This window comes from Nelumbo lutea, chromosome 5, assembly GCF_056320005.1.
Source record: "Nelumbo lutea isolate HS-2025 chromosome 5, American lotus-T2T, whole genome shotgun sequence".
Lineage (NCBI taxonomy): Eukaryota > Viridiplantae > Streptophyta > Magnoliopsida > Proteales > Nelumbonaceae > Nelumbo > Nelumbo lutea.
Window position 1 is genome coordinate 44,116,667 of NC_142688.1, and position 21,256 is coordinate 44,137,922.

At 37.4% G+C, this 21,256-nt stretch overlaps 2 protein-coding genes and 1 non-coding gene across 7 annotated transcripts; 2 read left to right on the forward strand and 1 right to left on the reverse strand.

Annotated features, from left to right (window-relative positions):
* The first annotated feature begins 2,845 nt into the window (after positions 1 to 2,845).
* Positions 2,846 to 12,149, forward strand: LOC148852059 (UDP-galactose transporter 1-like). 5 transcript variants are annotated; one of them, XM_088943431.1, is made up of 6 exons: positions 2,846 to 3,286; positions 3,681 to 3,820; positions 10,541 to 10,790; positions 10,891 to 11,098; positions 11,480 to 11,711; positions 11,809 to 12,149. In XM_088943431.1, exons 2-6 carry the CDS (start codon positions 3,710 to 3,712, stop codon positions 12,028 to 12,030), a joined length of 1,023 nt encoding a protein of 340 aa, XP_088799557.1. In that variant the 5' UTR covers positions 2,846 to 3,286; positions 3,681 to 3,709; the 3' UTR covers positions 12,031 to 12,149. The 5 variants fall into 5 exon arrangements, with proteins under 5 accessions (XP_088799557.1, XP_088799559.1, XP_088799560.1 ...); XM_088943433.1 differs by having other exon boundaries at positions 10,569 to 10,790; XM_088943434.1 differs by lacking the exon at positions 2,846 to 3,286 and having other exon boundaries at positions 3,314 to 3,820; positions 10,516 to 10,790.
* A 3,375-nt stretch (positions 12,150 to 15,524) lies between these two features.
* Positions 15,525 to 17,448, reverse strand: LOC148852060 (uncharacterized). Its single transcript, XM_088947434.1, has 3 exons — positions 16,566 to 17,448; positions 16,085 to 16,203; positions 15,525 to 15,992 (listed from the first exon to the last, which is right to left on the reverse strand). Exons 1-3 carry the CDS (start codon positions 16,950 to 16,952, stop codon positions 15,842 to 15,844), a joined length of 657 nt encoding a protein of 218 aa, XP_088803560.1. The 5' UTR covers positions 16,953 to 17,448; the 3' UTR covers positions 15,525 to 15,841.
* Positions 17,449 to 20,693: 3,245 nt separating this feature from the next.
* Positions 20,694 to 20,767, forward strand: TRNAN-GUU (transfer RNA asparagine (anticodon GUU)). The gene has a single exon. It is a non-coding gene; the product is annotated as a tRNA-Asn (tRNA).
* The last annotated feature ends 489 nt before the right edge of the window (positions 20,768 to 21,256 follow it).

Below are 21,256 nucleotides of genomic sequence, written 5' to 3' on the forward strand. Positions count from 1 at the left end.
AACGAGCTTATAAATTAGGCTTGAAACTCGGTTGAAACCGAGCTGAGTCAAGCTTTTCACAAGCCAATCTCAAATAGCTCGTAAATAGCTCAGCTCGTGGCCATCCCTAATGAAAGAAATCCTAAACTTTGTCACTGGAGTAGAAGTCATACCAAGTGACAAAAAATACTGTATGTATGAAGGAGGTATCATGAACCAGTGGGTTGGGATAGTGAAAACAAACACGACCCTTTTTGAGGTATCAAAACCCTAACTTGACCTTATACCCCAATATACCTGACTCTAATTCAACCCTAAGCCCGGTTTACGGTTTAACCGGATCCATTGACATCCCTACCCATGTTGGAGAAAAGCCTAGAAAGGGTTTAACTAAAGAAGTAGGTGACGGTCAATATATCCAAAATGCATTTCACTCCTTACCTCTACAATGTGCTTTCCGACGACAAATTTGATTTGTGTCATTTAAAATGTGGCAAGGGTTCAAGAAATAGAAAGTAATTCGTATCAAGGAGAAAGTTAAGAAGGCTGATCATGTAGACTATTCATGGGCAGGAATGCAAGTTGGGTACCCAATTAAGTTGAAGATTTAACACTGTATTGAGCCCAGGCTTTAGGTGCTCATTCAGGATTTAACAAAAGTTCAACTCAAGCTAACTTGCCCAAATTGCACCCCTAGTCTTGGGGGCAATATTTACAGCCCAAGTTTATAAAACTTAGTGTCTTAGTGCTGCTTTTGGAGTACTGGTACCTTGAAAGTTGAAACATGTTTATGTGCCATAGAATTGCTCTGCATCCACTAGCCCTTTGAGATGTTGGCCGATGAAAGAAATATTTCATTTGCTGGATTTTAGTAGTAGAAACATGATATTTGTGTCTGGTCAATCCCCTATATATATATCAGGTCTTAAGTTTCTTGGATATTTTACAATAAAGAAAAGGTCAAAATGGTTTCATTGTCATGTGCTTACTTAGATGGCTACTTGGTTGAAACCCACAAAATGGAAATAGTCATATTGAGACAAGAACCAGCTAGACTCATTGAGCTACAACATAGATTTACTATGCCAAAATGTTGAATAAGTATGCTTTTTTACCTTATTTTGTTCAACAAGAACACTTGACTTATTGTTTTGGTATATTTCCCTTGTCGATTGAGCAGGACTTTGCTAGATTAAGCATTTGGAAAATAAAACTTAAACAACCCAAGATTGCAGAATAGATTGGAAAAAAGGGAGAGCTTCATGAGACAAGTTTCAGGCCAGTAGCCTCATCCACACTGTTCACAGGGTTTTTCCTCGAAAATTTTCTAACAGTTGGCATATGTTGGAGGGATGTATTCATATGAATGCAGTTCTATTGCATTGCTGTCCCTGTGCACCAACGAATTGGGGAAGAAACTTTTCTGCTGTTCTAATTCACATTCAATAGATTACGGAATGGCCACTTTGAGTTCAAGAAAACAAAACATTTCTTAGTTTATAGCTTCAACTTCAATATTCAATTACCACTTCAAGTCCAAAGGAACTAACTCTTAGTTTCCACTTCACCAAAGGAACACAAGTCCAGAGGTTTGTGTATATGTTAATTGTCATGATCAGTTGATACAGTAAAAGTGGGTCACCCGGGACCATACAACTATACAAGATAGGATCAGGCTTCTAGCTAGACTTACTGTACCTGTAAGTCTGTAACCAAAACCAGGTTAGGTTCAGTCAAATTAACTGCCCTAACAAGACTTGCCAGGTACTAGTTTGCATTTACTGACCCCTTACAGCCAAACGTTGTCCAAGGTCAAGAAGCCAATCAACCAGATCAAACATTGTCAGCTGTCATCTAAGAAATGAAGAAGCAATAAATGGGACGAAAGTTATAAAGTTACTAAGTTTACAGTCAGAGAGGCCATAAAGTGGGACTATGGGAGACCCTACAATCATTTACTAGTCCCTTAGAAAGCTTTTGATCTTAGTTTATTGGAGCATGTCCTGTACATTTAGGCATGGAGGTTTGACAACCTGCCATGTCTTAATTGGGTCATGTCCACACTGAGTGGGTCATCCCTACCAAACTGCCTACCCCAAAAGCCAGCACCACCAGTTGAACTTTAACCACATGGTCCATATCATTACATCATCTTTGGACTGTTTTGAACAGTAACAATCTTTTTTCTTCACTTACAGAAAAAAAAAAATAGTGTAGACAATGCAAGTTGGGTCAATTGCACAAGCTGATTCCTTCCCTAATCAATTTCTTACATGGGTCTGACTCTGGACCCAAGATAAAAGCTTGAGTTGAGATTAAAAATTTCTATTAAGGGAATGGTATCAGATGTAAAACACAAAATGACAAAGCATAAAACTGTTTTTTTATGGTAATCAACACCCACTAAACAGACCGGCCAAATGGATCATGTTGAGATTGTAAAAAGAATATCTCTTAGCTTGGTGAATCCCCACCAAATAGTAAAGCCACTGACTCCCTCTTGATGCCCCACATAACTGTTGTCTCCTTTCACAGTGCACAAGCCATTAATATGACCTAATAAAGCTTCATTGTACCCTTTAAAGGCAGTAAATTTGCAAAAGAGAAAACTGTTTAATTTTATTATGGACTGTCATATTAAGCTACTGTGCCCTACTTGTGGTGTTCAAATTTCCACTCCATTGTTTAATTCAACTAAATGGAAGGGATCCCCAGAGTTAGGAAAAGGTTCCATTACTTCTATGAAGAGGAATATTCCCCTTATTTTTTCCAAGGTTCCTGCAGCTTTCACCATGTGTCCTTGGAGGTTCCTGCCAACCTTTTCCCAAACTAGGGGTTAAATTACTCCCACCATTCATTTGGGCTTGTGGTGTGGCCTCTCATTTTGCCTCTATCTCAACGCATTCTTTTGTTGTTTTCATGGTACAAGAAGATTGCCATCAAGCTCATTGGGCCCCATTTCAGCTCCATATTGAATGCTGCTTTCCAATCAAGGGAGGACCTTTGAGCATATAAGAAGAAAACAAGAATTCTGGCCTTCTGGGGTGAAGCCAAAACTGCAAATATGATCAAGGGTTCTTTCTAATTGATCAGAACCGTCCATTCAATTGCACAACCATTAATTTGGTTTCTTCACTTCAGGCCAAGGCCCCAGACCACTGACCCGGTTCTGTCTGAACCAGAGAGAGAGAGAGAGAGAGAGAGGCGAAGCGGTGAACTTTACCAAAACAAAGAAGAAACAGAGAATTGGGAATTTCATGTCGTGTGATGAGTAGAAAGCAAAGAAAGACGTTCCGAAATCTAATTGGTAATGACTTTTAAATTTCCAGGAAACATACACTTCATGCCATCACCATCACATGGGAGAAGAGCCACCTCCACCGTTTCAACACTTCTTCCTCCACGCCCTCCTCCCTTCCCACCTCTTCAGCCTCCTCGTTGAAGCCCCCAATTAGGGTTCTCATTGCTCCTCTGATATCATGTTTGCTGTTCTTCTGCTCCTCCAGACCCGTTAATTGCTTCTGTCTTTTTCTTTGGGGGCGCCAGTTTGATTTTCTTTTACTTTTCATTTCGTTTCTGCCGTTTCTCTCTTAGAGTCAGTTGGGAAGAACAGCATTAATGTGGGCTTCGTTCTTGTTGTTGACGTTACTCTTGTTCCGTTACTGATCTCGGGTTCTGTTATTTCATTTTATTCTTTTGAGGTTTTGATTCGGTGGGTCATTGAGGATCCATGGAGGAAAGTATCTCGTGTCAGTGGAGCATGTTTCGAGCTCTTCTTTCTATTCTTCAATGGTGGGGTTTTAATGTCACAGTGATTATCATGAACAAATGGATCTTTCAGGTCAGTATCCGCGTTCTGTTATTGCCAAAGTTTGTTCCTTTCTCAATTCTGTTAAATGGGCATGCTTTTTATTTTTCAAAATTTTATGGGTATGTATTATCTTTTCGATTGATTACTAAATTTTGGATTTTTGATGATTTTGATTGTTGAAGGATGCTCGCTTTTGTTCGTTGTCTTTGAGTCATTGTTTCCATCTAATTTCATGATTTATAAGTTTATTTATAATTTTTCTGGTTACTGTGACAAGGGAATGAACTATTGATTTGTTTATAAAACTTGACTATTTATGGCATGAAAAGTGGCCACTGTATAGACCTGATAGTAGAGGGAAGCTTACTTCATTATTCTTGTTCGCCGTTTTTTTTCTATTTTTCGTTTTTTTTTCACTATGCAGTGTTTGATGTTCCAATTTTATAGGCAGATTGTAAACCGATTTGCAGTTCAATATTTTATTAATTTTAAACAGTGAATACGTGTTATAGATCTCTGAACTTTACCTCAGGGAGATGCACCCAATGTGCTTGTTCTTCCTGACTACTTGGATGTAACTATTTCATTACTCCTTGGGTTCAGTTTGGGCTTGCTTTATTCTATGAATTTAGATTCACCTTGCTTTCTGTAACAAGATGTTAATGCCTTGCTATCTTGAAAAACTTATTCCAAATAAGAAACTTCCATATGTGCCAGTTGATGTCACATTTGGGTTCACTTTGAAATTTTGAATTTGAACTCTGATATGAACCAATTGTCTAAGGAGTAGGGACATTGCTGATAAATTGATGATGCTCAATTCTATCAGCATTTTCAAACCCTCTAATCTGGCAGCTAGCATCCCCTTTATAAAGGTTTTCCTTTGCTTCTGACATGCTCCCATTGAGATCCTCTTTCTTCTTGATATGTATGACATTTGCATAACTAAGCTTAATTTCTCTGTTCTAGCTTAGTAGATGTCTATCTATTTCAGTAATGGAGCATACTTTTGAACTAAGGTCATCTACCCCCCCCCCCCCCGGTTTGACACTGTTAAAGCTTCAACTAATGGACATGGATTGTTCATTTTTCTGCTGCTATATATTTCAGCGACAAGATGATATCTGGAATGAAACTTAGAAAGTATCAAATATACTTTGTTATGGGGATCTTAAATTGCAAATAGAAGAATGGTAGGCAGTTAGTAATTACAATTCTTCATATGTTGCCATGTAAAAGACCAGAAGACATGCCACACATTAATGGTTATTAATCTGACAGAAGATCTAAGTTAAGCTGATTATAATCATCTTCTGTCTTATTAGTTTCTTCAAAATGCCTAATCAACAGACCTATTATTAGCAGGATCTAAGTTCATCTCACAGTTAAGTTTGCATGCCTACTTAGCTAAGGCACAGGCACTAGCCTGTTACAGAAGGATGCATTTTTTTTTTTTTGAGAGAGAGAGAAAAGGTAAAGTATTTCATTAAAGCAAACTGAAAAGGATACAGCATTGCCCAATGAGACGCTGGGCAAGACAGAAAATCACCTTTTACATCCCAAAAACCACTATATGAACATACAAAATGAAACTTAGAAAGTATCAAATATACTTTGTTACGGGGATCTTAAATTGCAAATAGAAGAATGGTAGGCAGTTAGTAATTACAGCTCTTCGTATGTTGCCATGTAAAAGACCAGAAGACAGGCCACACATTAATGGTTATTAATCTGACAGAAGATGTAAGTTAAGCTTATTATAATCATCTTCTGTCTTATTAGTTTCTTCAAAATGCCTACTTAGCAAAGGATACAGCATATTTTTTTTGAGAGAAAAGGTAAAGTATTTCATTAAAGCAAACTGAAAAGGATACAGCATTGCCCAATGAGACGCTGGACAAGACAGAAAATCACTTTGTACATCCCAAAAACCACTATATGAACATCATACAAAAAGATTACTGTGCTCAAAAAAATAACTGTAAGGACAATTCTTGAACAATTTGTGAGTGAGTGTAACCTTCCCCAAATGCTCTTTAAGACTTCCTCCTCTGACCTAAAATTATCTTCAAAAAGCCTCCTATTTCTTTCCAACCAGATTGACCACACTACAGCCGCTGGCAACACCTTGCATAATGAGTTGTATGCTCTTTAGTAAGTTGAGAATTTTTCTTATCTTTTCTTGGGAAGGTTTTTTTGTTGACATTAATAATAACATTGGAAATGTCTTTGGGTGACGATTCTTCTTTTTCTAGATTTCTTCACTTTAATTTGCTTCTTGGTTCAATTCACTCCATATTTGTTGCCATTTAGATTTGAGGCTTGCAACATCATTACATTGTTCATTTTGTACCCATAATGTCTGTCCACTGAGTCGAATCTGAAAATTTTGAATTTTTATTTATAGATAAAACAGGCATTTCTATAATTTTTCAGTCGCTATTTTCTAATGTTTGGGTCATTAGTAGTTTGACTATTTGTATTAGAAGTTTTGGTTTTCCTGATTACACTAGAAGTTTGCTTTCTAAATGGATTAAGACCTATGTTAGTATGTCAGAATTATATCAGTAAGGGCATAGTCATTAAGTTAACTAGGGGTGGATTTGAGCCGAGCCGAGCCGATTAGTACGAGGCTCGAGCTCGAGCTCAATTTGAGAAAAAAAATGTTTTATAAAAATAAAAAATATTTTTATTTGATATTTAAAAAATTAAGAATTATAATAATTAAAAATTATAATATTTTTATTATACATATATATATATGTGTGTGTGTGTATTCGAGCTCGGCTCGGTTTCAGCCGAGCTTCGAGCCATAACTCTTTTAGAGCTCAGCTCGTGGCCACCCCTAAAGTTAACAAAGATATGTCTCGAGTCAAAGTCCTAGCTCTTTTCCAGCTAGGATTTGTCCTAGTACTAGTTTGTTGGTAGCATTTTTTAGCTGGTTTTGAAATCAGAAAGACAAGGAAAAAGGCTACCATCCCCTCCTCTCTTTGCTTATAAATATTTTTAAAGTCCTTTCTTTTTGACATCAAATAATAATGTTAGAGTTTCTGCTTCTACTGTTGAAGTGGTTCTAATTTTCTCAATGGAATGAATTCCTTCAAGAAGCGATCAGCTGCTGGTTCCCAATAGTTCTTCTAGGTGATGATTTTTAGGTCTTTTTTTCTATTTTTGCAGGCTTATTCTGTATCTGTTAGCTTGCTGTCATAGCATTTGGTCCTGCATTAGATTACCCTCACATAAAGAGACTTTTGAATATTTTACAAATAATCACCTGGACAAAAGACTATGGATACCGATAACAACAGGCCTTTACAGATATTAATCTTGTAAGTAACACGTTGACACATCAAAGGACTTCCACAAACTATTGTTGCCTTGGAATGGATTCAACTTGGCCTTCTTTAACATAACTAAAAAATGAGTTTTCAGAATGCATTATAGGTGTTAATATTTTTGTTGAACTCATCATCAATATATTCTAGAACTAGCATGAAGATATGCCATTAGAGACAGTGGAGTGAACTTCTAGTTTGGTCTTGCGGTCTGTGAACACAGGATACTGTTTCTGCTACAACACAGGTTTAGTAACCGCTTCTTGATTCTGTGTTCTCTCAATGCATGGGCACAGGCTCAACTTGCTTCTGCTAAGCTAAAAGGGATATTTTCTGTTGAGATGTAAATTTTTAAAACAAGATACACTAACAGTAGGAGTGGCAATTGGGCAGGTTGGGTTTCGGTTTAACTTCAACCCAGCCCATTTAAATAAAATTAAATGGGTTTGGTTCAACCCAAACCCACTTTGACCCAATCCAACCCACCCAGCCCATTAACCTTGTAACAACTTAGTTTGTGACACTATAAACTAATATCCAACTCCCTTTTGACAAATAAGTCGGTCATAGCTTAGTGGTAATGGTGGTCGCCTTTCACACGTGTTTTAAGGTTCAAATCACATTACATGCACATTATTTTATAAGGAGAATTTAAAAGCAATTAATCACCTGGAGCCATTTGACTAGGTTCGAGTTTTGGGTTTGGTTGAACCACTTGGGTCCAAATCACACCAGACCAACTTGAACCATCTAACTGGGTTCATATTCAAGCTAATTGCATCAAGAGTGGTCAAACCGTTCAAGCTCAAATCAGACTTGTCGACGTAAACCAAATCAAGCTGAACTAACCACTCCCAGGCTGCTTTGCAATGGGTGCAACCAGCTCATTCGGATCTGAATCAAGTCGATTCAAGCCAGACCAGTCCAAATTGCTTTGGGTTGGGTCAAATTGCTTGGTCGTTGGGTTGATTTGGGTTGGGTACAGTTGGGTCATTTGGGCAAGAATCAAATCAGACCAGATTGGGCCATTGAACCAATTGATTGGGTTTTTGTTAATTCCAAACAGGTATGGGTGAACCAACTTATCCAAACCAGATTAATCCATTGAACCATTTGATTGAGTTTGGATTCATGTTGATTTGGGTGAACTGTGTTGACTCAAATTGGAACTAATTTTAGTTAATAATTAATTAGAAATTAATGCATTAATTATGAATTGTTTGACTTGAATGAAGAAAATTAAAGAAAATTTTGTTAGAGAATTCACACTTGTATAATTAGTAGCTAACCCAATGGATCCCAACAACCCGACCCAACCCATTGAAATTGATCCATTGGGTGAATCAACCCATTTTCAATCCGCTAAGTAAATGGGTGGGTTCAGTGGGTTGGGTAAGAAATTGCCACCCCTATCTAACAGTCAGCAAGGTGTGAAACTTGTCTTAAACTCATGCAATACCAAGATCCTTTCTCTAATTCTTCAAGTTAAATAATAATAATAATAATAACAAAAGCTAGCATATATTAACTCCTAGAATTCCTGCAAGGAAGAAACTGAAACTGTTAGAATTAAGATGAAATCACAAAGCTAACTGCAACCTTCAATGTTTTATATAAAAGCATATTTGAAGCTCAAAATAATGTTAATTGCTCCACTCCTCGATGATATCTGTCAATTGACTTTTGGTCTTCCTTCTTTGCTTGAGGACAATGTGCAAGCCATGGGGTCTTTGATTCTTTCTTTGCTGGAAGACTCACCAACGATATTCTCATTTTAATGAACAGTGTGTCCCAATAATTAAATTTCCTTCTTGTGTTAATATGCAGCCAAGGACTGTAAATCTCGTCAGTGAACTATACCACTCCTCTTTCAATCTCCAATCTTTTATTAACCCTGTGAGACTTCCAATATCACACCTTGAAAAAGGATTAACAATTCAGCCCAAACTAATGTCCGATTCCCAATTAACAACGTATAAATTAATAGGATTTTACATTCTTGTTCTCTAGTGCCCCTCCAATACCTGAACATCCAGGGTTGCCTAAGCTACAACCACCAATAATCAAACAGATTTATACTTAAGGCTTGATTACCATCATTAGTTAATTAGTTTTAAAAACGGAGATTGAATAATACTTAAGAGGGACCAGAAAAGGGAAGAATCTGTTGGGGGACATCAGAACATTTGTGACTTACAAATGCTAGTCAGATAAGATTACTTTGTTGCTTAATTAACACCGGTCTCATTACTTTTTTATTGTAAAATCTAATTGTGCTCATGTTTTTCTTTTGCATGTTTGGAAGCAATGATGCCGAGAGAACTTTGTCTTTTTCTTCTTCCCCTTTTTCCTCTATTCTACCGTGTACTTTCAAGTGCTTATGTATTGCAATGAAATATATAGCCATGTCTTACTTCAGTGCAAAATAGAGGAAAAAGGAGAAATTTTCATTTGTTAGATCAGATCAGACTAACAAGGAGGTATTTATAAGTATTATTGGGAGAAAAACAGGAAAGGATATGAAAGAAATTGTAATTAACACAAAATAAGTTAAAAACATTCAATAGCTCTCCCTGAAACGTTAGTTCAGTTTGGGAAGAGTGCAAACACGAATATGTACAGTGTAAATACAAGGTTTAGAAATGTTGTATACAAAGGTTTTGCACAGTGCATATTTGTATTTGCACTTCCATACTGAGCCTTTGAGAAAAATCTTTTTTGTGCCAGTTTGAGATACAGCTCAAACCTGAATATCCTTATTGACTATCACTTTTAATATAGCCTTTTTGTTATTAGTTTGAAAAAATGATACTGAGATGCCCATTCTTGGGTAGAATGCTAGAGCCAACAATATGTCAACTAGTTTGTATCATATAATAACAGAAAAATAAAGAACTAGACAAGATCACCCAATGATACAGGCTAACAAGTTATTGAGCCATTCACAAGAGAAGATTATATTTTAGGAAGTTGATATTATAGTGGTGGAACCTGTACCCATGTGCCAAATTTGTAAAAATGTAGCACAGTAGCAGTGTCATTTCCTGCATCCGTATCTGGGAATAAAGTTCAGAATGCAGTATGGTTAACTTTGCCATTTTTTATTGTAGTGTATTGTCAGAAAGCCCAAGATGTTGTAAAACATTTGAAAATGTTTGACTACAAACCTGGTACTTGATTAGCACTTAGCAGGAGGTAATGATAAACTATAAGCTTGATTTTAAAATCTAGAATCTTGATTTTGATCCAATTGCATTAGGTTGTTCATTGATTTGAAGAATCTTTTATGCTCCTTTCTTTTCTCTGAATATATGCATTCATGTGTCTAAATTGCAAGATTAATCCTTGCACATTTCTTAAAACTTACATGGTTATTGTTGGATCTTTGAGAGTCTGATATATATCCTAAGTACAGAAATTAGATTTCAAGTTCCCTCTTTCAGTATCATGCGTCCACTTCATATGCTCAGCTCTTGGAGCATGCATAGTAATCAAAATGCTGAAGCTTAAGCCACTGATTGAGGTCGATCCTGAAGACCGTTGGAGAAGAATATTCCCAATGTCATTTGTTTTTTGCGTCAACATTGTCTTGGGGAATGTAAGCTTACGATATATTCCAGTTTCTTTTATGCAGACTATAAAATCATTCACTCCTGCAACAACAGGTTAGGTTGATATCTTGTTTTCTATTCATTTAATCTTCGTGCAAGTTTTCATTTAGTTTAATTTATCATAGTCTTGATTGATTCCAATGATGTTGAACAGTAATTCTGCAGTGGCTAGTCTGGAGAAAATACTTTGACTGGCGCATTTGGGCTTCTTTGGTACCCATTGTAGGAGGAATTCTTCTCACATCTGTTACAGAGCTTAGTTTTAATATATTTGGATTTTGTGCTGCTCTATTTGGTTGCCTGGCTACATCTACAAAGACTATTCTTGCAGAGTCTTTGCTGCATGGATACAAATTTGATAGGTAGTGTGGCTGTTCTTGTTGTCTTTAACAAGTTAAAGAACCTTTCTCTCTGGTGATGGAATTTACTATCAAAACATTTATCTTTGTTCTAAGTTTGTCTGTCGTAATTGCTAAACATTGCTTTATCTTAACTTTGGACTTGTCACGTTATAGCTAGTTTCATGGGGTGGGGGTGACTGGGGATAGGGGTTAATTTACATTGGCTAACTGCTTCACCTCATAAACCAAGTTGTTTATGTTTGTTGTTCACATTATTTTTGTCGTAGTATTGAGACATGATATTTTACCTAGTTTTTCCTACATTTTTTGTATCAGTTTTCTTGTATTCTATTTCACCTCACCATTCATGCTTGACTTGTGATCTGTTTGTGTATTGTTTAGCATAAACACCGTTTATTACATGGCACCTTTTGCAACCATGATCTTGGCAGTCCCAGCAATTCTTCTTGAAGGGACTGGAATCGTTAACTGGTTTCAGACACATGAGTCTGTTTGCTCTTCACTCATCATTATTTTCAGCTCCGGGGTGCTGGCTTTCTTCCTCAACTTCTCCATCTTTTATGTAATTCACTCAACAACTGCGGTCACTTTTAATGTGGCTGGCAATCTCAAGGTGAGATGAATAAGATGGATTGGTTCACTCTTGCGTCCCTATCCAACTGTTCTTCACAATTTCCTGTCTTCATGGATTTTGTTTCTTGTGTTTACAGGTTGCAGTGGCTATTCTGGTTTCATGGATGATATTCCGAAATCCAATCTCAGTCTTGAACGCTGTAGGATGTGGGGTGACACTCATTGGTTGTACATTCTATGGGTACGTGAGGCACAAGCTCTCCCAGCAAGCACCGGGGACACCTCGAACCCCCCAGACACACCGGAGCCGGATGGAGATGACCCCACTTGTAAACGATAAATTCGATGATAAAGTTTAGTTTGGAAAAGATGAGATGATGCCACCATTTGATTAAAGGAAGGAAAAAAACAACCATCTGTTGTCTGTAAACACCCATTAGTTGAATTTAGATTCAGTTATGCTTCTTGCTTACCAATATATCGTTGTTCCACACAAATCTCATTTGATAGTTGATATCAAAGTATATTATCCATTGTTTAGCCACTAGGTCTAAAACCTTGGTAGTGGCTTCCAGCTTGAGCAGGCATTGAAATCAATGGGAGAAGAGGACCCAAGTTTGTTGAGAAATGAGACTTGACCAAGACCCTGGTGGAGTGAGGCAGTGAGCAAGACTTTTGTGGTCTCTCCTGGGTAAACGGGGAGGCAAATACTCATGGGTTTCATGACCCAGAAAAACAGATTTATTGGGGCTAGATTTCTGGACTTCGGTTTTCACATTTTTTTATATTTAATTGATTTAAATACCAAAGTCAGCATCAGCAACAAAGCCAAAGTTCTTTGTCGTACAGGCTAAATTAAAGCTCATGCCCAATTCTTTTAAGTACCAGAAGAAGTAATCATCAATGAAGCTTCAAATTGCACCAGTTGGATCAGCTTGCTCAGTCGATTTCCTCCGTTAAATCAATTTATCATCTTAAGATTTCCCTGAACAAAAGTGTCCTCTAGTTCTTTCGGCTAGCGCGTAGGATCTCAGAGCAGTAGGCTCTCGGATTTAGTCCTGCACTCCTGCCCCATGATTAGACTTGCTTCAGTTTCATTTACCATGGCCAGATTGGCTCCTACTGTTATTCTTAACCTCCACTCAATTTTGTTCATGAGGCACCATTTGTTTGCATTGCAAATTTGAAACAGATATAAGTTTTGCATGCAGTTTAGTTTTGCATCCTTTTGTTTGTCCCATCTGATTGTACATTTTGTCTCATTTGTGCTCACTGGAAGTCCAAGACTTATTCTTATCTCAATTGTCTCTCATATAAAGTGGGGGCCACAACATTTTGCTTTCCGTCTCACTGCCAAACAAATAACTCTCCAAAAGTCCAAACAACTAAGATCAGTCAAAACTGACGATTCAGCCTATTTGCACTCTCATGCATTTACAGCAGTTTCATACCACCGACAAACAGAGCAAGAGAAAGAATCAAGGTTAAAGTCATTTTTAGTTCATTTTATTAATAATATATAATATTTTAATTATTTTTAATGTAATTTATTAATGATATTCAATCCTCAATTACAATCTCAACATGTTTCAAAATATTGATATATACATGTATCAATTTTCATCAGGATCATGGAAATGCTAAATACTAGGATTTAAGGGGTTTTAAATAGGTTTAAACATTAGAACCCCTCCTAATATATTTATTTTCAAAATAATGAATTAAAAAAGGCATGGATATTTGAAAACTTGTGATTTGCATATAATATCAATATTTTGAACCTTGAATCCTATATGGATAATATTTAATTCAAATCCAAATATTAACAAATCAAATGTGGATAGAGGTATGTCTCATTTAAACCTGTTTGGTACCATTGTCATTTCTTCATGAAAGGTTGGGGTTGATGAATAGAAAATGATGAGAAATATGAATTATCACATCACATAAGGGAGTCATTTCAACTGAAAAAGTTGCATGTAGGGGACTGATCATTTTCATTTAGAGTTGATTAATCCAAAATGTTTTTGATTATGTGACTTGACAATTCATATTTGACACCAATTTCTATTAATCAACCTTAAATCTTTCATGATAAAAACAAAATGGTACCAAACACAACCTTAATATGATCCTTTTGCTGCTTACCCCTTCTCTTTTTCACTATTTAGCTTTATGAAACCCTGGATTTGGATTCAAAAGGCCCAGGAAGAGAGGTTTCTACCGTCTTGGAGACTGCAGTGTTCCACACCCATTAGGTAGCTTCATGGCTCATGCCCTACATTAGCCTGTTCAACCGGCCGGTTTCTTGAGTGGGTCCTCCCCTGTTTCTCGTACGGTTGTACCCTAGGTTGTCTGATGAGTGATGACCAAATCTCCTACCAAAAGAATCTAAATTATTCAGCTGGGTAGCTTCTAAGTGGGCCTCCAGCCACAGTTCACTGTCCCTTTTGCCAACCGAAAATTTCCTGTGGGCCAGATCTAAGATTTGCCCTTATCTCAGACATGCACCTATATATACGGCTTAACCGTGTTGAATTGGCCAACCCTCAATAATTGTACAAGCTACAAAGTTCGAAGTTCAAAGTTGAAACCCTTGCAAATACCCAAACGATTTGAAGTTTTGAACCCCATTTTGAGCTGATTCTTGCTGATTTGAATCGAGTTCTGTAGTACTTGGCCAATTCCAGCAAGGGAAACTCTGACTTTGAGCCGGTCTGCATTTCGGACCATTGTAAAACCCAGTTGTTCACCATGTGATCCGGATTTCCATGAACATAAACATATCGAAAAATCCAGATAGCTTGGCGGGTTGCTGGGTTGACCGATGGTTCTACCTGGGTACAGGCTTGGCTCTAATGGGGCTGAAGAAGAAGAACCGATGAGACCAGAGAGACTGGAATTAACTGAGCTCCCAACACTCTGGTTTGACACAGTCCTCCCTCAGTCCCTCTTTCATGGGTCCCATTTGCTTTACACAGAAATATTCGTCCTTTCTAATGGGTCCCCCTTAGAGCCTAGGGTTTGTTTGCATCGACAGTGGATTTCAAAACATCTCGTGGACCGCTCAGTGGAGAGGACCCACACTGGCTAACGTAATTCACCGGGTGATTCCATACTTCTATTCTACGAGACGCTACCATAGGGACAAGAAAGCTCAAGCTCTCTACTTCGGTAGTACATGGGACTATTGTGACTTGGCAAAATCACCAAACATTAACTTCCAATTCCAAATCCTCATTTTCTGCTGGTATTCATGGTTGGAAAGCTGGACGACTTGTGGGCCCTTGATTGTCATGGCTGAGGCATTGAACTATTAGAAGCTCTATTATTCATCATGGCCACCCTTCCTTCCAGAGAGACTTGTCCCTCTCTAGATAGTTAAGGGTTTTGGGTCAATGCTTGAGGGACCCAACTTAGTAGAAATAGCCAAAGATCAAGCCATAAGAAAAAGACAGATCTAATTGCTAGGATCAAATTATAAGAAAGGGCATGCACCCACAAGATGGGCATCCCTGATAATAGAAGTTAATAAATCTCATCCATGCAATTTGGATTTATGGCCCTCACATTGGATTGGGTGGCCCACCCCCTATAACCCATTCTTTTGACTCGTAAGGGGGGACCCCCCAACTTACTAGATATGGCCGATAATCAGGTCATCACAGAAGAGACGGGTCTGATGGCTAAATATATCCATAAGAAAGGCCATTTACCCACAAGATTGGCATCCCTGACAGTAAAAGTAGATAAATCTTATCCATGCAATTTTGGGTGGATGGTCCACCCTCCCATAACCAATTCTCTATCTACAGAACATTTGATTTAGGCTCGTAAGGAATTAGAAACAAAATAATGGAATAAGAGAGCCTTTGGTTTCATTGTTGAATCATGAAAGCTTTAGAAGATACACAATTTGATCTAATTCGGTTTTAGTTATATGGCCTCATTTGAACCATAACCCAAGCTTCTACAGAACATCTGGTTGAACTCATTGACAAAGGATAATTAACATAGAGAACTTGGTAAATAGAACAAAGCTGTAGTATTATTATGACATGAGATTAGAAGATTCACATTTCACAGTTTTCTCTACGAAGGAAGAACCAGATCCAATGCTACACACGTTTTTCCTCCTCTGCTTCAAGTTAACTTGTTAGTAGTAGTTGGTCAAGCCAAGAGCCAGAAGTTCTTCTGCCATCTGGTGCTGATGAGGTACCCGCCCATGCCTCTGCTCTGCTTCCTCACCCCAAATGTAAGGCAGTCTGCATTGTTGATGCACTGCTCCACAAAATCCTCATCACTGCTGCTAACACACATGCTGCAAAAAGCCCACAACATCAGAGCATTGAAAAAGAAAAAAAAAAAGTTTTAAGCTGTAAAGATGAAGATTGAGATGAGAGTGCTACCCACCAGTTGAGTGGAGAAGGCTGCTTCTGACCCAACACCAAAATTGATACTTCAAGTTTCTTCACTTGGCTTAACACTGTTGAAAGCTTTGGCCCCTGTATCACTAAAGCCTCCACTTCCACCTGGTTATATTGAAGAGATAGAAATGAAAATAAACGTTCAGAATCCAGAAAACCAAAAAGAAATGATGACAGAGAGTGAGCAAAGAAGAATGGGGATCCGCATGGAATCTGAGCATCTGTCAAAATGCAGAAGTGAGGGGGAAAAAGAGAGGGAGTAATAATAAAAGTCTGCAGCCAGAAGGATAGAACAAAGAAAGGAATCCACACAGTATCTACATCTGTGACTGTGAATGAAAATACAGTGTATTGAGAAAAGGGAAAAAGAAAAGAAAGAAAAAGAAGGAATGCAGCTCTCTCTCTCTATCTCTCTCTCTCTCTCACACACACACACACATGCCCATCACTCACAGAATGAAAGATACCTCAGGTTTGCAAGCCTTGCAGAGGGACCCAAGAGAGTTGGCAAGACAAGGAGAAGAGTCTGACATTCTTTCAGAACCCCTCTGAGAAGGAGGGGGGACAATGTGGAGGAGAGTGAGTAGATCACCCTTGTTGGTCACATGTGTGAGTGCCCACATCATAGCATGTTTGGAACGGGCTGACTGATCCACCACAACCATCACTCTCTTCCTCATAACCAACCCACCATTCTCAGCTCCACCTCCATACATATTAAGCCCTTCCATTTGCTTCAGACTTCTCTGGCACCCTTCTCCTCCACCATATCTTCTCTTGTTGCTCCATCTGTTTGATGATGAAGTCCCATCTCTACCACTTAGCTGCCTCAGAAATGAACCTGCACTAGGCATCTTGGCTCTGCTTCTTCAACTCCTCTGTTCTCTTTCTTACCACCTATACTAATCTCTCTCTCTCTCTCTCTCTCTCTCTCTGGAAAACCTTGTACCTGACTCTTTGAAGTTGTAATGGAAGGATGAAGAAATCAAGATGGGGGAAGAGAGCTCCTTGAAGGTTTGAGAGTGGAAAGGAGAGAGTGTACTGCGTTCTTATAGTGTGCAGGAAAAGAAAAGTTAAGGGAGAGAAGAGACAAAAACAGTGATCAATGGCGGATGATGAAGCTAAAGCCACGTTTTTATCTTTCTGCAGATAAAGTCACGGGGAATCGCTCTCTTTAACATAAATGGGTGTCTGTATTTTGTAAATAAATCACTGTTAGCCTGTGTCTGATGAAAAAGAGGATTCTCTTTTCCTTCTTTTATCCCATCAAATCTCTCTCCCTCTCGCTGAAATCTGAATATAAAACCGCGTAGAGGATGGATAAATGAAGTACACAAAAGCCACAAACGTTTGGTGAAGGCTGCAAACATGGGTCGTATAATATGTGCTGCACATATGGGTTGTCCACTGTTTGACTGATCTGGGCCATCCAATTGGTGGGCCCACTCACACGTAAGTACAAGCTTTTCAGCAAAAGTACAAGGACACCTGGATTGAGATTTGTGGGTCTCACGTGGTGCCCTATTCAACTACTTAACCCCTAATCACACAATGACTATTATAACCTTCTGAGTTAATCCTTTGTCTGGCTACTTCCATTGATGAAGGGTCCCACACAAAGATTGAATGGTTGTGATCATCCCAATTGCATCCCAAAACACTTTAAAATTTAAAACCAAGTAGTTGTGATCATCCCAATTGCTTCCCATAACTCTAAAATCAAGTGGCCCAGATTTGAGATTTCCATTGTGGGGGTCCCACCCAAGGATTGAAGGGTTGTAATCATCCCAATTGCTCCCCCAAACCCTAGAATCAAGTAGTCCAGATATCCTGCATGTCTGCCATGTGTACAAGTACAAGCCCATGTCACACTAGATTCACCCAAATCTATAATGATGTCTCCAAGCTAAGCCACCTTGTTTCCTTGTAATTTCTAGTAGATCAGAGGAGTCAGAGAGAGGATCATGATAATATCCTGCACAACCTACCAAGCTTAATAGGACATAGGAGTAATTTGGCCAACTGTATCCCTTGAAATCCCATTATTTTACTTGCTTCTCCTTCACTCGTCAGATGCAGCAGATTTCATTCGTCATTTGGAGAATCCCTACAGCTTAGAATAGTGAGGAATTTATCACTAAAAAATAATTAAATTTATTTTAATAATAAAAAGAGCAGTAGAGTATGGAAATTTTGTAACCAGAGACGGGCAGAGGGCCTCGTGAATTGGGTGAGCTTGATCGGGTCATCAGAACAGAAGTCAGTACTTTCAAATAATTGCTCCCGAGTAATTCGCTGGTGTCGGAAATTACCAGACTAGCCTTTACTGTTTATTATTATTTTATTCAAAAAATATTAAATTTCTGAATCCATTTATTCTGTTCCATGATACATTAGTTCATGGCATGTGGAGTGACTAGGACATTGATTTTGGAATCTCCTTTATGATAGGGTCTGATTTGGGCTCGGGCCCACCTATTAAACTATCAGATTTATCCATGACCAACTAACTGCATTTAGATTTACATTTACTAAAATACCTAACAAAAGATAATCACTTCTCTTGTTTCAATCCAGCCTTTTTATCACTCTGTCTAAAATTGACATATTCACGCGTCGTGTGCAGGCCCGAGTCCAAAGCCCGGTATATCATATATGCTATATAATATCTTAATTTTATTTTCTAATTTTATGTTTTTCTAACTTGTCCCTATCCAATAAATATATTTTGTACCGTCAAACTAAATCAGAAAATCACATATAAAACATAAGTTATTATCTGGTTTCTATTACTGATATATATTATTTATTAATATTATTGGCTATTTATTAATATTATTGGGTTAGGCTTATTTCAAAAGCTAGAGCCTTGGGCCTAATACTTACAGCCCTAACCTGAGCCTACAAGCAAACTTGTATGCAAACCTTACGGGTTATAGCCCATGAGCAACTCTATTCTAAGGAGAATAGAGGGAACTATTCCTTCCAGAGCATTAAAGTAGCAAATGTAGAGTTGTAAAGATTTTTTTGGTAAAAAGAGTATTTTGATAGTTTTAACACTTTTAATGATAAAAAGTAACGCCGTGATTGGAAACAATGCAAATAAGTGTGGATGTAAATATATAGTGTACAAAACGGTTCATATAAATTATAAAGTTGGATTAGTTTTACATTGACAAATAATTACCTTCTTACCAAATAGACTTTTAGTTGTAATGGATGCAAACGTGAATTTCAATAAAGCATAAACTTTTTTCTTATCAAAGGCCCACTTAAATGAGAATTTACTTATTTTTTTATTGATGTACTTTTACATCTTATTATCAATGTAAATATGCATTAGTCTGTTATTTGTCAATGTATAAATGTAATGTTGCCAAACATAGACAAAAGTGAACTAGTGCAAATTTATGTTGAACCAGAATTTACACTCCATTTATATCGTTTCCAAATGAAGCTTAAAGAAAAAGAATGTACTAACACCTTTTTGGGATGAAAGTATAAGAGAAGTGTATATTTTGTGAGTAAATGTAGGAGAGCTTTTTATAATTTTTCTTTATTTTTTTGTATTTTTTATAAGAAATATTAAGGTGTAAAACGGTATCTGATTATCCAAATTTGAATTTGAACTCAACGAAATTATGAATAACTCTTTTAAAAGGTAATGAGAGCTGATAACCAATAGCAGAGCTCAATATAATTGAATCCAATTTGAATTAAATATATATGAAGTATGCTTAATACTCACATTATATATATCAATAAAATTGGTTCGCATGTTGTATTTTCACACAACTGTCATTGGTCCTTATGTTGTATTAATAATAAATAATATTTTAATTATCTTTATCTTAACTTATTTATACTTTTTAATATCCAATTATAATCCGAATTCAATTCTAATCCGCTGTATATCCATTGTATAATATCTGATTTGAATTCAATTATAAGATCTACGACCCTTTTGCAGCCCGATATATTTGATAATTGATAGACAAAAAAGAAAAAAAAAAAGAATTTTCATCTTTTTATTCTAATTTATGAAAGAGGGGTTTGCCCAGCAAATCAATAATATATATATCAAAATGCTTTGTATAATCCCACGGTAGAGATTCCGATCCAATGGACATTAGAATGGTCTAATGTACGAATGATTTATTCCATGTGGTGATTGGAAAGGAGGGAGGGAAACGTTATCTTTGTTTTGTATTTTGAAGTCAGTTTTGGGAGTTTGTGTCTGTCAATTAAGAGCCCAAACAAAAAGACAACCAGACGTTCGAAAAGGTAAGAGAGAGAGAGAGAGAGAGAGAGTAGACACGGATTACCTTCTCTTCCTCAGCCAGCTCTAGTTGATCTCGTGAATAGTATCCTATTTGTTACTGTAGGTCCACCTAGGATATAGGGATATAGCATGTAGGCTAGCTGTTGAGTCCCTCGTGGGCGTTATCATGTGGACCCTACTTGATTTTATTTTGATATTTTTTCTCCGCGAAATCAGGACCACGGAATTACATGTCATTTTTACAGCGGAGCAATCCTTATTTGTATGATTTAAAGTTTACTATATAGAATATACAATATTATTATTACTAATTGCTGGAATAGCTCAGTTGGTTAGAGCGTGTGGCTGTTAACCACAAGGTCGGAGGTTCAAGCCCTCCTTCTAGCGATTTTTAAAAAATCATTTTTCTTTTTAAGGCCCGTTTGGGAAGAGTGAGTCCATATTTATATTTTTAAACCTTGTATTTGTATTTACAGTCTACCCAAACGGAGCCTTAGGTACTTGAGTTTGCTTTGAAATAGAAAGAATAAAAACCCTTCGAATGTCAGAAGAGAAGAATGAACAGACAAAAGGGTTGGCTTTGTTCTCCTTTGGAAGTATACTCTCATGAATGCAATTATGAACGTACTTTGAATTAATTTTAGGGGAAATGGCCCTACAGGCTTCCATTTCTTTGCTGTATTTTCTGTAGTCATTGTTCACATGCAAGGAATCACATCGTAGCTTGGCCTTGGCCCATTAGCCTAGGTGAATACAGAAATAATGAGAGCTGGTCTAGGCTGTGCTGATGGCCTCGGATACTATAGATTTCAGCTAGGTAGAACAATTTCTAGATTAAATGTTCAAGTTATGTTTGAGCAACTAGCTTCCCAAAGT

Excerpts from the sequence above, each read along its gene's own strand:
- LOC148852059 (XM_088943431.1), top strand. The coding sequence starts at position 3,710 with ATGGAGGAAAGTATCTCGTGTCAGTGGAGCATGTTTCGAGCTCTTCTT. Across the intron at positions 3,821-10,540 it reads TGAACAAATGGATCTTTCAG|AAATTAGATTTCAAGTTCCC; the intron begins GTCAGTATCCGC and ends TCCTAAGTACAG. Across the intron at positions 10,791-10,890 it reads ATTCACTCCTGCAACAACAG|TAATTCTGCAGTGGCTAGTC; the intron begins GTTAGGTTGATA and ends GATGTTGAACAG.
- LOC148852060 (XM_088947434.1), bottom strand. The coding sequence starts at position 16,952 with ATGCCTAGTGCAGGTTCATTTCTGAGGCAGCTAAGTGGTAGAGATGGG. Across the intron at positions 16,204-16,565 it reads GCAAGGCTTGCAAACCTGAG|GTGGAAGTGGAGGCTTTAGT; the intron begins GTATCTTTCATT and ends CAATATAACCAG. Across the intron at positions 15,993-16,084 it reads CAGCCTTCTCCACTCAACTG|CATGTGTGTTAGCAGCAGTG; the intron begins GTGGGTAGCACT and ends GGCTTTTTGCAG.